The 19,477-nt window shown below is 39.0% G+C and overlaps 1 protein-coding gene across 1 annotated transcript; it reads right to left on the bottom strand.

The window, feature by feature from the left end:
* Positions 1-3,324: 3,324 nt before the first annotated feature.
* kcnj12b (potassium inwardly rectifying channel subfamily J member 12b) lies at positions 3,325-10,842 on the bottom strand. The gene is made up of 2 exons (XM_034539288.1): positions 10,286-10,842; positions 3,325-7,804 (listed from the first exon to the last, which is right to left on the bottom strand). Exon 2 carries the CDS (start codon positions 7,660-7,662, stop codon positions 6,364-6,366), a length of 1,299 nt encoding a protein of 432 aa, XP_034395179.1. The 5' UTR covers positions 7,663-7,804; positions 10,286-10,842; the 3' UTR covers positions 3,325-6,363.
* Between the last annotated feature and the right edge of the window lie 8,635 nt (positions 10,843-19,477).

The raw sequence follows: 19,477 nt of genomic DNA, 5'->3' as shown, positions 1-19,477 counted from the left end.
AATTACCTATAGTTAGGGAGTCAGTTGGAGTATGTCTCTCATCTATACTTTTAAATGAGCTTCTGTGAAAACAAGTTCAATTAAATTGACTAATAACTTAAAAGACACCTTTATTCTACAGTTTGTGATTGATATATAATTGACGATCCCCATTTGTTCTCTCGGTGTAGATGTTTAGAAATATGAAATAACCCTGCTGATGTCTTTCTCAGCATGGCGTCCTGAGAGGCGATGGATTAAAAGTGGGAATGAATGGTCTGTCACGCATGACACATCAAGAATTCCTTTACAACAATGTTTAAGATTTACTGCACAAATAATACAATATTTGATACTATAATCAGTTGTGAAATTTAATTAGAAAATTAAGAAATAATTATTCAGGGAAACATTCAACCCACTAATCTCACAATGAGAACAAGGACACGTATCTGCCAGATGGAGACCGGCGGCGGCGGCCTGAGACGGAAGTGCATGGCTGGCATTGAACATCTTAAGTCCTAATAGATGTTGAAGGTATAGCGTCCTTTAGCAGATCATTTCGGTGTGATAATCCAGGCTGACCATGTTGCTGTTTGTGTGCGCTGAATATTTGGTGTCCTCTCTGCCCGCTGGTTCTCCAGTTGCTCCGTCTGCTGTCGGTATTTGAGTCGATTCCTCCTGTAATCCAATCAGCCTGTTGCTGTAATCAAATACTGGACGTCTGCAGAAGTTGAGGTTGGAGCTGCTAGTACTACTGAGTGATGTGCTCAGCTGGACAATGAACGTCTCCATAAGCAAAATAAGTTATATGATCAGACAGTAAACACTAATATACAGTATACTGGTGGTCAGTGATACAGGTTTTAACTCTCAAAGAATTCTGATTCACTAAATGTGATTCAAGCCAGCGTTCATCTGTGACTGATGATTGATGGCGAGACACACGTTGTTCACATGCTCTCCATGTTGGTCACAGCAATCTCACAATGTGGACAAATCAAAGGCTTTAGAAACATCAGCAACGTTATTAGTGTAATTGCTTGAATAATAGAGCCCTTCCGAGCGATATATTATTATAAATCTCAATATTAGATTACTGATACTGATGCGTCATTGTTCAGCATCACTCTGTTGGAGCTGATTCAGTTAAAACTAGTTTTCTATTCCAATCAGGGTCAAGTGGAGAACATACTTGAAATGAAAGTACAAATACCTCAAAATTGTACTTAGGTACATGCAATACTTGAGAATATGGTCTTATATTTTTTTCACCACTCACAGCTGTGGTGATAAGTGTGTTAATGTGTGTAATCATACATAAATAAATATGATTCCAGCTATTTTTCCAGCTACACTTTTACAATAGTTGAGGAATACATTATTAATTACACTTAAAATGTCCTTGCGTCTGCTTTACGACTATTATAGTGTGTTCACATACTATAATGTGTTTTTCATATTGTATCATATTATTTTGTGTACAAACAGACAACATTGTCGGCATGTTTTTGTACATTGAAAGTAAAGAAAATTCACACGGTCGCTCCACTTGGGACGGTTACCTCTGTTTCCTCTGTCACTTTTTCCCAGTCAAGGCGGGTTTTTCTAACAAGCGATATTCCATTCACAAGTTCACTTCTCTAACCTTTGAGCTGTACACACCCCTGAAAAGAATAACATAACACTGCCTGAGCTATCCGATTCAGCTGTGAATGGAACGGGAGGCTGCAACATAATATCACGAAGATACTAAGACTGGTTTCCTTGACTTGTTTTGTCCTGATTAGATGTCACGTCCCGCGCCAAGGACGACAGGATTTAGGACTTATTTCCACCAACTTCCCACTGACTGAATCTGACCAAAAGCTCTCTACATCTGAGTCTTGTCTATAAATGGTTACATTCCTGAAAGAAAACACATTAATAAGACCAAGAGCACCCAAAATAGCTTATCATGACAATAATTATCCACAGCAGAGTATGAGTGTAATAAAACAATAGTCAAGGTATATTTTAACTTGACCAGAAAGAAATGTACAGCTTTTGATACACATTTTGTTACATTTATTGAAAAGACCTTGCCAATGGATTTTTGGTTTTTTTTGGTCCATTGACCCTAACTAAAGATAAGTATTGAGTGATTTCATGTTTTCATCAATCAAACAATCCAGTCAAATCAGAAACACAACTTTCTTGTCTTTTTTTTGTCAGTTCCTAAAAAGTTGAAACTTCAGATATGCAGGATTTTCATCTATCAATAGTTGAAATGATTAGTTAAAAGAAAATGTAGGACAAATGTTATTCAAGTCTAAAATGTCTGGAGTTATGGCTCAAGGAGAGGAAGTGCAGCTGTTGCATCATATTACTTTTTTCCACCCTCCACCTCCCTCTGGCAGCTGAGGGGAAACCAGCAGAGAATAGAACTGCTGCAATTAAGGCCAAATTTGCCTCTCAACAGCCCACTCTGCATGTTGGAAGACTGACCCCTCCACGGCTTCTTCATCCTCCAACACTGCAGAGTGGGTGGGAAGCATCCCAGTCTATTCTCAGTGCTCCTTCCATAACGCAGCACATCTCAAAGGATACAGTCCTCTTCAAGAACAAAAATTAGACTTTCATTCGGCGCTGAAGATATCTTCCTGAAAGTGAAATGCATGAAAGGGGAGAACAGCTTATCCTGTTAAATGCCACTGTGATGGGTTTTGATGCCAAGATAACATTTTAATATCTCACACACCCACTCTTTAGCTCTTTAGCAGATAAGTCGTATTTAATGGTAATGTATTCAAACCAGATCTGGGTAACATGATGCTTGAATAGACAGGCACAGTGATATTCTACTTAAATGTGCTTATTTTAGAGGACTTAAACATTTCCCATCAGTAGAAAACTGTGAACATGCCTTTGTAATGGCTCTGGTCAAGTATTTCAGTTATTAATTAAGGTAAAGTAATTAATTATATAGATGTCATGCTGCACAAGTCCACACAAATTTTGGAGCGTGTGTGTGTGTGTGAGGTCTATTTTTCAATGTTCAAGGTTACAGGGCAGGGAAATCAAGCAGGACTGCCAAGTCTTTTCTGTACCTATGCAAAGACTTGGCTGATTGGTTACACAAGAATGAAATAAGAAACCTCTGACCCAAACCAGATACCGTGCCACCAAATCACAGCCAAAAATTATTCCTCTGTGTTTATCAAACAACTCCCCCTTTCTCTCCCTGCTGCACTTATTTGTTGTGACTGGACAACAAATGCAGTAACACACATGCAATAAGATACTTATTGTACAATAATCTCTGCACGTTGTGTCCGTCTACCATGAAGTAAAAAGAAAACTGTTGGCTTTGTGAGATGTTTTTTATTGTGGTAATCAACAAGAGTTAGTTTTTTTAGTTGTCTGTCAATATATATTGTTGTCACACACAACAAGTTAAAACTATTTGAGGAGAAAATAAAGTGTGACTCAGAGTGAAGATTGCTTTATATGCATTTAGTGGAAGACAAGAAGAGGTTGTTCAATTCAGTAGAAGCATTTCCAGCTTCTTGCTTTGATCGAAAAATTTATGATATTAACACTGTTTTTCAAAATAATGTATCATTACTTATTGTCTATTCAGCCAGAAAACATCATAAAACCCCAAATAATAATAATTTATTTACAATAGCGGTCTGACAAATGTACAAATTAGAGTTCTTCCGTCTTACTGCTCTTGGTTAAAATAGAAGTAGAACCACCATTTGCTTTCTGGAGCAAGCCCATTCTGATATTTTCAGCAAGATATAAATACAAATGTGTTGAAATTCGCTGAAATGGCAGTCAGTATGAATTAACTCACTTGGATTTTTATGTTTGAGAAATGCAGAGGGAAAACTAATTCACGTACACAGTCTGACCTAACATCTTTATTACTTGTTGTCCTATTAATATACAAAAAAAGACTAATTAATGCCCCTGGCCAAAAGAGCACAGAAAAACAACAGAAACCATTATAGGCCATCAGTGGATTCAATACTAGAACCAAATGTAACTAGAAAGGTGCACTCAGTAGAGTGCATATCTTCACCAGGTGTGTCTGCAATGACCGCTGCTGTAATTATGTATTGTATGAATGAACACAACCAACAACTGGCTAACCAGACACCAATGGCCTGTGAGGCATCGTAAAACATACTTAATTCAGTAAAAAAACAACATGTATGCAATGTATGCAAATTTGTCGTATAAGACACATCATACGACCTTGCTAAAAACAAAATGAACCCCCCTAACAGGATGTGTGCTGGTAGTTCCGTTAGCTGTGAGCTGTTAGCCAAACACATTGTCCAAAACAAAGTGAACAAACTGTGTCTCTGGGCGCAGAGTAAAGAGTTTGAGTGAGGAGTCAGCAGGCAGTCGATGGCAGTTTAAACAGGCAATAAAAGGTGTTGAGAACGTCTCCACAACCACGAGAGACGTCCTTCAGCATGCAGCCATAACTGGCCACCCTAAATATTATGCAGTCTGCTGCAGCAGAATGCAAGATCGTCCTTGGAGAGACACAAAGGTGCACAAACACTCACGGACGCTCGCACACGCGCGGGCAATAGGTTGATTCTTCTGGAGGGTTATGAACTGACATTGTAAGATAGCAGGGGCTATCTTTGCTATTCAAAGTACAACAACTTGTTAAATGCACTTTGAATGAAAAAATCAATTCAGCCCCCAAATTTCAGCCACTGCTAATGTGAGGGTGTTTGGGTATGTTTCAGGGCGTATAACATTAGTAGGCAATAAGCTGTAGGTGTGAGATTTTAACATATTGAATGTAATGGGAATTATATGTTGATGATTTGACCTTGCGAAAAACATTGCTGAGAACATAAGAGCCTGTGAAATGTCTCCTTAATGTGTCATCTCAAAAGGATATTGAGCTGAGCAACATGGGATCCTGGGAGTCTTGCTGTATATTGGATTTGGATTAGTTTACTCTCGAGCCATCCCAGCCAACATGAGTCTACCTGAGATAGTATTAGCGTTAGTCCTGATAATACATATTTTTTCTTCTTCTTTTGTTAAACTGGAGAAAAACAGTAGTATAGTATTTGGAAATAAGAAAAATTAAACAAATCTAATCTCTGTATTGCCTGTAGTATGGAAGCTAAATAGGGTCATGTTAGAGTGAAATAACAGTCTGGTCGTACATTTCTTACCTCTTTGTCATAATTATAATACTAGGACTGACCGTCGGCAATACAAAAACAAGGCTGTTTCTATATTTCCAAATATTCTCCATGGATCATTAACTGGTTAGGATGCTTACCTGTTAGCTTTCACCTCCTCATGATATCATAATGTAGTCACAAGTGCATTAAGACATAAAAAAAGTCAGCTAAAAAAAATTTGTTAGAAAAAAAAAAGAGTTAGCTGGAGATGGCTTTTGCTATCAATTTATTATGCTAATGTTAGCTTAATAAGCTAGTAAACTTTAGCGAATGACCGTGAAATAGAATTGATGGTCTGCTTTTGTCTAATGAAATCAAGGACTTGAGTGGCGTAACAACCGTGACAAAGGGGTGCAGGGTTTAGCAAACACTCATCCAATGTCAATGTTTCTGCCAAACTGTTGAGAAAGAAATCTACACCATCTATTCAGGTCAAATGTTTTCTTCTGGTTGAAATGCAAAGACTGAGATGAATAGTTTTTTCTTTTAATTCATGATGTATGATCACCATCAAGTGTGTTTCCTTTTCTGTGATGGAAATATGTAAAATTTTAACTTGTCATTTGTTATCATTACATGCAGTTCATACATGTATATTAGTTGTATACATGCCAATTAACCAAGTTGGCATTGACATTGTATGATGTAGAATAGTCAGTGTTATTGTTCATATAAATATCAATTATAATATCATTAAGAAGAAAATCAAATGTTGAGCTCCACCTCTGTCTTTAACCAATTAATCTGGATTAATCTTCCCAAAATTTAGTTTTCTAAACATAATCTGCAAAGTGTCAATGTCCCTCAGTTGAACATTGTATATTTGAGTGCTGTGAACAGCACCTAGAGATGGTCTCACCAAAACGATGAAAGACTTCTCAAAATATTGATACAAAACTATGCTTATGTCATGCACTTTACTACCAGGATCATCTGCAAGTTCAAACATGAAAGCGCATTTGCATTTGATAACACTCCATAACCATCCCAGGGAAGCAAACGTTATTCCAATAAGAAATGTGACAAGTTTCATCCTTGCTTGTCTGTTGGAGATCAGTACTGCTGTTTCTCCACTTTTACAGGTATCCTCATGTCAGTAGCATGACAGTCATAGGGCTCTTCACACGCTTGTATTGTTCTGCAACTAAAAGTAAATAAAACCAGCAACGGCAAAAGGTCAAATCTCTGATTCTCTGCGGGAGGACCTTTGATCACCTCCTAGCTCCAATGAACACCTGTTTTCCTCTTTCTCCACATCTCCCTCTCCCTCCTCCTCCTCCTCCTCCTCCTCCTCCTCCTCCTCCTCCTCCTCCTCATCCCTGCTGATGAAGGCCAGCTCGTTTTCATAGCAAAAAGAGTTGGCGCCAGATGTTGGGAATTTACTCTCTTCCATGTCTTTGGCACTACATCTGGGGGTGGAGGGTACTTCAAATGTTTTGTGAAAGAAGGCGTAATCTATCCTGTACTGGCTCTTCTCCTCGAAGATGACGGGCTCAAAGCGGTGACCCCACAGGATCTCTGAGGGCAGGTACGAGCTGCGTGCCTGCGTTGTCATGGCTGTGGCCTCCACCAAACCTTCAAGTATAATTACTATCTCAAAGTCAGATGTTGCGAGATCTTGTTTACTGATGCCAAACAGTGGACTTTCTTCATCTATCTCATGTATGACAGTGAGGGGTGCAACCAGAAACAGGCGGTCTGTGCCTTTGTCATAGCCTACGTTCATGTCAAGCTGATCCAGGGGGATGTATTCGCCTTCCTCTGTGTAACGGGGCTTGACGAGCTGGGCTCGCACATGAGCTTCCACGATGTGGCTTTTCCTTAGATTAGCAACCCTAAACATGAGGCACAGCTTCCCATCACGCAAAGCAATGACTGCATTGTGGCTGAACAGTAGAGTCTCTGCACGCTTTTTGGGCCTTGCCATCTTGGCCATGATGGCACCAATCATGAAGGCGTCGATGATGCAGCCCATGATGGACTGAAAGACTACCATGAAGACAGCTCCCGGGCATTCCTCTGTCACACAACGAGCACCATACCCAATGGTTGTCTGGGTCTCAACAGAGAACAGGAAAGCTGCCACAAAGGTGTTGACCTGTGTGACACAGGGAACAATACTGTCGTCCCCTACGGGATGGTCCATGTCACCGTGTAGGAGGCCGATGACCCAGAACGCCAGGCCGAATGTTAGCCAGGACACCACAAACACCAGACCGAATAGCAGGAACATGTATCGCCAGCGGATGTCCACACATGTTGTGAAAATGTCCGATATGTACCGCTGTGACTTCTCATCCATGTTTGAGAAATGGATGTTGCATTGGCCAGCCTTGCTGACGAACCGGCTGTGGTATTTGCGTCTTGTGTGAATTTTGCCATTGCCAAAGCTGCCCACAGCAGGCATGGTACTTAGTCTCAGGCCTTGTTCTTCACAGGACACAAAGTTGTGGTGGTGGGCCCTTCCCACACTCATGCCTCAGAGGGGCACAGCCAGCTGGGCTTCACACTATCAGCCCAGCTCATACAAAACTGACCAGCCTCACAGGAAGTGTGACAGCTCCGCCCCTAAACAGGGTGTCAACTGGAAATGAGAGGTGAGGCACAAAAGTAGTTTCCTGTAAAGGAAGGACAGGTGGAATATTAGTATATGACATTATACCATTATAATTTTGTACTATGTATTTTCACCTGAAAAGTGAAAAATGAATGCATTTGCCTCTGTTTAAATAGAAAGTTAAGATAATCATACAGTAATGTTTGCAATAGTACATTAACAATGTGTTGCAGAAACACCACACAATGAATACACTGGACAAAGCCAATAAACATGATGTTCATGGCCACTTACATGTTCCAGTAAGTAGCTTCACTGTGAAATAAAACCTTTTTTTCAGTGCTCACACATTCTCTATTTCTTTACTACTACTACTACTTGTTTAGTACTGATTTTTGCTCCATATGGTTTATTAAAAAAAGATCCAGACTTCTCTGAGTAGTCCCTTACTGTCAACTCAAACAGCTCAGGATCTGGTTTCTAATAATAGTTGCTTGTTTTCAAAGCTTTCCCAGACAAAGCTTGTATTTTTACTTAATCATTGTTCACTGTTTATTTAGTAACAACTCTTTTGATTGTTCACATTTCATTGATGGTGAATGTAATTTACACTTATCCGTGTTTTGAAGATATTTAAATGTTGGTTTATACTGCACAGTTTTGGACAAACATGGAAATGATTCAGTTATACATAGATTGTCCAACACAATCACACTTCATTTGTAATGTATCCTTCCAGACATTTTATTTTTTTAGTCCTACCTCTCTTTGCCATCTGCTCTATTAGAAATACTCTGGTGTATACAATACATGTTTTTTTGATCAACAAGGTACAGAAATAGCCAGCTAATCCAATGCCCTGCCATTTTATCTGACGTATATTCTGTTTCCTCCAGCTGGCACAACTATTAGAGGCACTGGAGTACTGTGATGAGGCTGTGTCATTCCCCTGTGAGGCTGAACTGGAAAATATATGGGCTGAAAAAGACGGGGCAGAAAATCGTGTATCCTAGTAGAAAAAGCCTCAGATACAAATGGTTTGATGGAATGAATCAATATGGAATCACTTCAGACACATCAGTGGAAAAATATTTTTTTTAAAGGGGAATTTTATCCTGATCAGTCGCAACTGCAGCCTTCAGTTCATAAAGCTTGTACTAGATTTGCTGTCCTACTAATAAAATATGGAACATATGATTTCCAGCACATTGTGTGCAATTAAGTTTTTTAAAGCCAGTATTTATAGTGCAAGAACCAGTATTATACAGTATATTTGAAAAATATCTTTCTGAACATCCTGCTTCACATAAAACACATCACACCAAGCAACCGGTTTATAGGTCTTCTATTTCTGTATTTTATTTTATTATTTTATTCTAGTTAGTAGTCTAATTATATTTGAATGTTGTAGTCTAGATAAGTCAACTTTGTGAATAACAACAATATCAACATTCTCAAATGCTTTCAGTGTTTAGCAGGTATAATGTTCACCACAGTCGCCGCTTTAGTTTAGCATGTTAGCATGCTTACATTTGCTAATTAGTATAAAGCACAAACTAGACCTGACGCTGATGAGTAAAATTACTACTATACCAGATATTTTGGTCATTAACTATAAGCAAAAACAGAAATGTTGACCTAACGATGATGCTAGGGAACATTTAAGTATTCATATCCACCTCAGAATGCATTGTAAACACTCAAGTTGTAGTTCAAGTTGAAGTATATTGTCATGTGCTTCAGTTCAATTAGTTACATTTCTGTCATTGCTTGATTGATTTTCAGCTGCCCTGATTCTTTATATGAATCATTATTATTAGAGATTTAATTTACAGACACTCACTGATGTGATTTCCCTCATTTCAAGGCATAAAATAAGACACTGTCACACCACCACACTGCAGACTCAAGGGACCCAGAACGAGACTACACTCAGCTCAGAAAACAGAGATGATGTTTTTTTTGCCTTCAAGAGACAAGATGCAATCAAATATCAAATAGTGTACCTCAGCGCTTCAAAAACATGTAGTTATAAATCAACTGGTCACAAAGTCTGCTGTGCAGGTTTCCCCAACACGGCAACTCTACAGCTATGGACAGTAATACCCTGTACATACAACATAACAGGTACAGTATATAGGAGTTGAGATATGTTACAAATTTCCAGAATTGGTTAAGTAATTGTTAAGCACAGACTCCAGTAGTGATAAAAAACAAAACTCACATTTGGTGCGGATTCGAATATGGTTATGTGTGTGTTTTACGCAGTAGTTTCTGTTTTTCAAAGCTCTGGTTGCTAAGAAGCAAAGGTTATTAATATCTAATATGCTGTGCGACTGCTCGTCAGCTCTCAGAGGAGCCACACTCTGCCCGCTGGGCTGTGATCTCAACGCCAGAGCAGAGATGAGTCTACTTCTCTGCTGACGTGGGTCACATAGAGACAGAATATTATTTGAACAATAAGAGACAGTCCACAGGTCTCTCATTAAAATAATATTGACTAAAGTAATATATACAAAATTTAAACCCACAAGCAGCTTACCTTGTGTGCAAGGTTTTTGAATAATTGTTGATTTCCAACTTCCCCTTTCTTTTATAGTCCCCAGTCTTTCAGCCAAACTGCTGCATGATTCTCCTCAGGCTTCCTTTTTTTCAACTGTTCTCTTCTGTTAAGGGTAGAACCACTCTATCCTCGGGAGTAAATAACCACAGCGTACCATCATGCCTGTGCCTCCTGGTTTTAATGCGTCTCTTTCTCCACTCAGTGAGCAGAGCATTACAGTCACTCCTACAGTTAAGCCAAAAGTTACTGCTCGATTGATATCCAGTTGATCAGAAACAGACAAGAAATGACAAAATCACTCAGCTGAACCACTGAAGTCATAATTTTGACCCTTAAAATAGTACAACGACTTGATCGCCCGCTATCCCACACTGAATGTCTCTAGGACTCACATGACCTGGAGGGTCCAGTCCAATAAAAAAATCCATCCCTCATATCTTATTTTAGAGTCATGGGCAGTCGACACTCTCTCACTGGGTATATCGGCTATGTGATCTTGTTCTGCTGCAGATCCCACTCTGTATCCCACATCCAGTGAACTATTGCTCACTGCTCAGCTCTCGTCCTCCCCCTCCCTTTCACGGTGTCACTGTAGATACTTGGCATTTGGAGCCTATGCTCTTCCCCTACAAGTGTTTCACCAGCGCTGGTCAGCGGTGTTCAGAGCTGAAAGAACCAACTGGTTCATTCAGGACTGATGTTTACAAGGGAGACAGGAAATGGCTACAACATATACCATTTTTAAACTAATTTCTCTGGGTTTGATTAGGTTAAGTTGTCCTCCTTACTTTGTGATATCATTGCTTTTAATGGATGTATAGAGTGGTGTTTCTTTAGGAGCCTCTCTTTCTTTCAGAACAGCCAGAAAGAAAACACAAATCTGGCACATTGGATGTATCATTGGTCCAGAGGTCCAAACTACACTTGTGTGGGTATCCATGTAAATCAAAATGTAATTTACACTGCTAATTCATACCATACTCTGTAATGTTGTCTTTTTTTAAAAACTCAAACCAAACAGATCACAGAGTGGGTGGTGTGGTCTCCATTTTGACTCATTCAGAAAGCAAAGCAGCCCCTGTTGAACACGCTGGACTTAAAAAAAAGCCCATGTAGGCAGTTCCTTGCTGAACATCCCTAATTTTTCTCATTTGTGTATGCATGCTTATATGAAGGAGGAAATCAGTGAATAACGTGTTTATCACAAGGCCAAGTGTCCTTAATTATAGTTGTAAAACAAGACTATGAGTCTGGCAGTTGTGTGAAACTATTTTTACAAATAGCAGATACTTGCTAACACCTAATGCTAGCATGGTATCTACTATTTATATAGCATTAAACTTAAAGTACAGCTGAGGCTCATGGGAATTTCAACAGTTTGGCAGATATTTGGTCATAAATCGAATGTATTGGACAAACTAATTTTTTCTATTTATTATTGTTAAAGGTTGAAAAGTCAGGATCTCCAAAAGGCATTCAAATACATCTAATGGTCTGGAAATCATGAATGTCTGGGAAAAAAGTGGGCCAATAAGTGAAAGTAGCACAAGAGGAAAAGTCAGGGGTTCATCAAAGTCTTCAGGGTTCATCTTCTGGACACCATGAATTAAAAATAATAATAATACAGATATTGTGGCAATCTATCCATTAGTTAAAAAATAACTTAGTCTAGAAAACATAAATGTGGACCTCATTGGTGCCTGAAGAAAAAGTCACACGATCAGTAGGATTCATCCTCTGGGGACCATGAATGTATGAATGTCATGGGCATGAGAAAGTAAGTATGAAGTGGTGGATTGATAGGCGACATTGCCACTGAGCGATGGCAGTGGAGTGAGTATATTTAAAACATGTCAATATTAGACGGACACACTTACAACGTCACTCAATACTTTTGTGAAACCACAATTAATTTCCAAACACCCCAAATTAATAGATATCTGCTATGTGCAAGCCACAACAGCCATGCTGTTTTTTTGTTTTTTTAACAACCCACCGCCTAACTTCTCTGCCCAGGAGTTTGTACTTATTTCACAGGACAGAAACAGCACCAGTAGTTCCAGTAGTGGCTTGGCCCAGATTCACTAGAGGCCATCGCAGGGCAGAGCGGGTGGAAGGTGTGTGTGACACGGCAACATGACAGCCTCCAAGGAAGCCATGGCAGTCTGAGTATCAGTTTTCTAATTTGAATGGGAAATAATATTTGACCTTTGTAAGTATCAGTGCTGTTGGATCTGTGTTCACTTAGTAAGACCATGTGTATATCCGTAGCTCTACAGGAGGACAAGCATTCACATTTACAAAAAGAGACATCACAACAGAATTTTCACACTCCTATCTTTATAATAATATTATCATTTATAATAACAACAACAACAAATAATAACAAATAATACAACGTTTATTTTTATAATGCTTTAAAAGGTACTCAAAGGCACTTTACAAGGTAAAAACAGAAACAGTAAAAGCAAACACAATTTTAAAAAAGCAAATAAGTGACATAACAGTAAAAAGACAATAACATTACATAACTATGCATCACAGATTAAATCTGTGCGTTTTGAGTGCAGTTTTGAAAAAAGGGGGTGAGGGAGAATTTTTTTATGACAGCATTAACTCAGACGGTTTAGTCGACATTCATATGTATACAGAATGTATATTGAATGTAATTAAATGACCTTACAATACAAGTTTGGGCGTGTGCTCCTGTTTGGTGGAGTTGTAGCTTTACATCCACACTATACTATGAGATCAGGCCTGTAAAGGGGTAATGGGTTCAGATATGAGATGGCAGACCAGATGGGGATGTGAAGTGTGCTATGGGGACAGACCTCGTACCCAGCGAGTTATTTAAAGGACGCCTCACTGCAGCACAACAAAGTGGGCCAGGCTCGACCACACTCAGGACACAAGCTGCAGTTTGATAACCTTTCAGATAATAAGCACAAACTCTCCTGATTCATACCGAGTGTTATGTCATGCTGAGGTTATCCCTGTGTGGTACAAAAGACACAGGATGTTTACTCAAAGCTCAGTCAGACATGAGCGTAACTGGTTCTGGCAGGACACTCAGAATCAGGAGTAGGCAGGTACTCCAACTATACAACTGTGTAACCGTCTGTTAGTTCAGTCTCAGCAGCACTCCTGCTGCTCATGCTCACTTTCTGCAGCTCCTGCTCGTTGTTCTATTATCTATAGCTGTATGCATTATCTATAGCTGTGAGATGTGGCATGAGATCAATGTTGTGAATACAATTAATTACAAAGTTAACCATTCATTTGCTGTTAACTTGTGTGTTTCGTATTAATAGTACATTTATTTGTAAAATCTTTGAACCAGAGTTTGTAACTCTTTGCTGCCACATTGGGTTACAGTTGCGCTGCGAGTTTCTTTTTTCAACTTCAATGGATAAAGATTTGTTTAAAATATCAGCAGAAAGAAAACCTAATTTACGTCCGCCCCGTGGAATAGAGATATCTCTATTGCGATAACATCCAACACAATGGTGGCAGGCCTGTGTAACATAGCAGTGATCGCAGGGAAAAGAAAGCTAAAACACGAAAGATGGAGATAAAAAGAGAGGCTGAATGATATTCATGTCTGTGTTGGCAGCCAACATTGACAAAAAAAACCTGAGGGGGGAAGAGAGGCATTGTGCCCGCACCCAACAGAAAGAAATGCTGCACATACACAAGACACAGGACTTTGTTTAGGGAGCTGTTCACTAACCTTCCTGCTCCACTTAGGGTGTATTCTCCAGACCAGACTAATCAACATCCTGCCTCCTCAAATTAAAGTGATAAACTCAGGGACACCATGGAGGCAAAAGGAAAAGGAGGTTGAACTGCAGGTCCCTCTCACTGGAACACTTTGATTAAACCTTATTCTACCTCATTGTGGATAAGGAAGTGTCTTTCTCCTCACATAACATTAAGGTTATTTGAAAAGTTTATGAAAAGTTTAATGTCAAGGTCTGGTCCTGTTGAAGAAATCTAAACTTGGTGCCTATTAACTCATTTCAAATTGGATCATTGTTTATGGCTTTTCAAGCTCTTACTCTGATAGAAAGATGATAGAAATACGCTTCACACATTTTACTTAGAGCACATACAAGAGTCGACTGTAATAAAGTGCTTCCCCAAATACCAATCAGCCTCATCGTCCTCCACACCGAGGCCGGCGTTGCCAAACTGATGTTGGTGCCAAATTTATATTTGTCTCAGGTGAACAACGTAGGATCTATCCATTGTCATGGAAACACTGATAAAATTGAGTTGCATGTAGGTTGCACGCCTCTGGACCTGATTTCGTAACATCAAATCAAATTGGGGGAAAAACAAGTCCATGCAGCGCTTTCTTCTTCACGCCAATTTAAAAAAGCAGGCCCGTGTCATATTTGAGAGGAGAAAATAAGCATATCCGTGGTCCCGTCAGCTGCAGTGTAAATGCCACTGAAGTGTATCATTGGGGAAGCAGGCTGTGCATGCTATTCAGAGCGGCGTCTGTGCTAGGTGCAGTAATTGATCTTTTTATGAATAAATGGGCCACTTATTTTTACAGTCTGAGCAGGTGCACCTGTGTACTGGTGTTCCTACATCAGCCACTGATCAGTCATGAGGACTGGGAGCGCTTGTGGGGCAGCTCCACTCAGAACAAACCCTACAGGCTCACACACACACACACACACACACACACACACACACACACACACACACACACACACACACACAATTCATGCAACACCAAGAATCATAACTTTATTTCAGATACAAAATGTTATGCATTATTAAAAAGATGATCAGAAATATTCTTTTTTTAGCCTCTTGGTTCCAACAAGCAACAGAACAAAAACAACCCGACTGACTGGATCATTGAAATTCCTATCATGGCAAAATGTTTGAACAGACAAACAAATCTAGTTTGCAAAATCATACACAAAATAATCACAGCTCAGGGTTCACTTTAGGATTTATTATCAATTCATCTTCTGATTTTATTTTATTTGATTGATTAGGGGCTATGTCCATATAGTCAGAAAATAATGAAATGCTTATTTACAGATTTTTAGAGACCATGGTGATATCCAAAACAGTCCAAACCCAAAAGACTGACTTCATGATTAATCAATCATTAGAATAGTTTCTGATCAATATTCTGCTGATTGAATAATCAATTAATTGATACATTTCTTTCAGCTCTAGTCTTTTTAGTAGTCTCGGCTTTTTCTGAAGCGTTCAACCACATCTTACAGAATTCATCAGTAGATGAAAACTTCAGAGCTAGCAAACTTGAAATTAACGTTAAGAAGCAGCTTTGCTCTTTCAAAGTGTTGGCTCACATGACGGCAGTTTCACACGCAGCAGTCACAAGGAAGGAAAGACGAGTGTTGGGTTTTAATGAGGTGCGATGTTCCTCTTTAAGAATATGACTCCAAGCAACAAATTAAGTATTCTGCAAGCACACTTGGAGTTATACTTTTTTTTTTTACACAGAAACCAGTTTAACATTTATTGTTAAAAACTCATAGTAAAGAAAGAAAAAACACTGGTAAAAGCTCTCCATTTTAAATTTTAGTTAATTTTAAGGTTTACTCATATTACATTTTAGAGGTTAACTGAGGCCACCTGTAACATATCTCTGAGTAAAGTGTGGCTGCTTAAATATCATCAGCAGTTAGTCTTCAATAGCAAGTTCATTCACAAGTGATGGCAAAAATGTTTGGGATCTCTTTTAAAAGCGGGGACCCCTCTGTCTCGACTGCTCTGATGTTGGAGACCATTTTCAGTGTGTTATCATCACTATCAGGCTATGTGCCAGCGTTATGCTCCATTTAACGAGGTACTGTACTGTAAGTGTCCTCCCTCGAGGCAGAGCGGACATCAATATTTTCCTGCACCAGCCTCCTCCTTTGCTGCCGGGCTCCTGAGAGCTCCGGTTCATTCGGTGTTACACTGTCAGAGCTCTTGGTTCAGTTTTTTGTGGTTGCCACTATAGTTAGTGTGATCCGACCAACTCTGCAATATCAACACATGTAATGTCTACACCAGCACTTTGTCCTCAAACTAACTAACCATAGGCACCTTTTTACAATGTCTTTTATTTTTTTTATATTCTATAATTTCACAGCCAAACCTATCAGGAGACTTTTTCTCTTTTATCCCACTTAACTTAAGATGTGTTTTTATGGTCAGGAATGCATATATATAACCATGTGTTTAGTTCATGTATTGTGTATATCTTTACGTTTCTCTGAGGGAGAAATCTCCCTCTGGGACATAATAAAAACTATCTTTACAACATTATAATGTGCTCTTCCTACAACCCAGTTATTTACTCTCACAATCAGATACTGTCAGACAAAAACAGGGAAACATAAACAATTTGTTTTGGTTATCAGGAAAATACTTTATTGTTTGAATTTTTTTAACTGCATGTTGCCAGAATACAAAATCAAGCTTAATGTGTTCATATACTGATATCAAAGATCTAACCTTCCAAAAATGATTGCCCTTTTTCCAGCTTAAATATTTCTAGAAATAAAACGGCGGAACAGATTTTAAAACAGGTAGTAACATCACCTCTGTTTCAGAAGTCGTGTCTGCTGGGAGAGTACATTATGCTACCTCTAGTGGTACAATATGGTCATAACAGTTATAAATAACGAATGCTACACACTAAGTAATTATAATAAAACCACAGATTGTTTATCAGGTACACTGTGCAATGCATTGATATCCACGATATAAACATAATTTAATAATAATATTACTGTCTTATATTTTATAGTACATTATTAGAAACGTTCATCTAGAAAAGTCAGTGTTTGCTGCTCCCTCTGGTGGTATTCTGATGCTTCTTTCTCTTTCTCCTTTTCCTTCTCACATTTTGCACATCAACAACAAACAACAACAAATCAACATTTTACACAGTAAAAAAAGTAACATAAAATAACACATACACACATTGTGTAAGAACAACAGTTACACATAATAAACCGAGATACATCCTCTGTGTTCAAACTGCAATGACCAATGAGCAGATTTACTCCACCAGCTCATCTTGTTTTGATCAGAATGACTCAAACAACCTCAGTCTTTCTTGGACAGAAAGGCCATCTTTTAAACTCTGCAAGCCAAACACACACACACAAATAAAAATGTTCTTAATATTTGATTGAATCACTTCACTGTGAGCTGGAGGTTTAAAATGGTTCATATGAAGGCAACGTTTAGCATTTATCAATGAACACGTTTTACCTTTGATCTCACTCCTCTGATCTGACGTGTAAGTGTTGATTTGACAGTTCTCTTCAGAAAAGCAGCATTACTTGTTTTTGTCACAGTGTCCTCTGAGAAAACCAGAGGATGAGAGGGACATAGAGGAAAGGGCATTAAAGGAGTAGTTCTACATTTTGGAGAATGCACTTGTTCCCTTTCTTGACGAGAGTTAGATTAGGAGATAAATAGAAATGCAGTTTGTGAAAGTTGTTGCCTGTGGACAGGTGAACTGTTTTCCCTTATGCTAAGCTAATCAGCTGCTGGCTTAATATTTACTGCACAAATATGAAAGTGGAATCAATCTTCTCATCTAACTCTTGGCTAGAACACGAATAAGCTTATTTCTCAGGTTTAAATGTGTGTGAGTAGAATTTGCATAAGTAACCATACCATTTTATAATGTACACAAAGTAAAAAGTGTCTTACCAAGGGTTTGTCCTGAAGCGTCTACGCTTGGAGAATAAGTGGCGTACTTGACATCTTCCAATAGTGTGTTGACATCTTGATGGGATTCATCCTGGCTGTGATAATGGGCCTTGAGCTTGTTCTCGGCGTATATTTTGTCCTGTTACACACACACACACACACACACACACACACACACACACACACACACACACACACACACACACACACACACATACACACACACATACACACACACACACACACACACACACACACACACACACACACACACACAAACACACATTAGTTTTTAGTTCTTTGTTGCTCTTTTCTAATAAATATTTTATCAGACCGTCAGCGCACATAAAGAGAGATGTCAGTACCATTCGAGCAAGCTTCAACTCTTCCTGGAGAGAACCAGCTTCCTGTCTGAGAAACTGCATTTCTGCCTCCCTGGCCCGCAATATCACCTGAAACATAAGTTCATCAATACATGTGGTGTGCTATGATAAAGGACAGGATTATAAATGCAAACACGTACTATAAAACCTGTGAAAATGTATTAAACTGAATCTTTTCCAACACGCTTACATGTGTGTGTATATAAATAACCCATACAACTTCAAATTAGATTTAATAAAGATAAAGGCAGAACAGAAACTCAAACTACGTGTCAATTTAGCTAAAAACAAAAATATATACAAATCACTTCGACCATCACAGACACTTACCTCCATCTCATAAAAGTCATTTATTTGAGGGGCAACGTGTGACTGTTTCCCATTTCGTGAGAAATGTAGCTGAGACATTTCATCTGTCTCTCTCTTGAAGGGACGACAAGGGAAAGGGGGAGAAGATGATGCATTTCTAGACGGTTTTATAAAGACGTACATACATGTAGGTATGTTAATTACCTTTGTGAAAAGAACATGTTTGTACCTGCTTATTTGTGTGCACCTGGGTTCCCCGTTGGTACTGCACCACGGACTGCCTCTCATCGTTCAGCTCCTGGCTCAGCTGAGAGTTCTCCAGGCATTTCTGAGTGTGCTGAACCGACAACACCTCGAGCTCCTTCTGCATCAACCTGATCTCCTTCCTGCAAAGCAGAAGTGTGTGACAAAAACTGTACGAGGAGGACACAATTGGTCAAAACACTATTAATAGCACATTTAACAGAAATTGGGGGGAAAAAGCTCCCAAACAGAAATGGTGAAATTACAAGAAGCACATGAAAAAAAAAATTGGAAACATGGAGATGATGGAAAAACTGAAAGTATATTTCCTAAATTGCTCATCTCTTGCCAATAAAGAGTTATATACCAGGTACATGTCCTAATAACTCATACAAGTCTGAATAAAGTAGGACATTAATGCCAATTTAAACATGAGGTTACTCTCACTCCGGATGTACTCGTATGATTAGATGCTGTGTCCATGTCACTCTTCAATTATCAGCACCATTGACAGATCTGCCACACCGGCTGC

This window comes from Cyclopterus lumpus, chromosome 8 (assembly GCF_009769545.1).
Source record: "Cyclopterus lumpus isolate fCycLum1 chromosome 8, fCycLum1.pri, whole genome shotgun sequence".
NCBI classification, from domain to species: Eukaryota; Metazoa; Chordata; class Actinopteri; order Perciformes; family Cyclopteridae; genus Cyclopterus; species Cyclopterus lumpus.
The sequence above is the reverse complement of the archived record's forward strand: the minus strand, read 5'-3'. Positions and strand labels throughout refer to the sequence as shown.

Excerpts from the sequence above, each read along its gene's own strand:
- kcnj12b (XM_034539288.1), bottom strand. The coding sequence starts at position 7,662 with ATGAGTGTGGGAAGGGCCCACCACCACAACTTTGTGTCCTGTGAAGAA.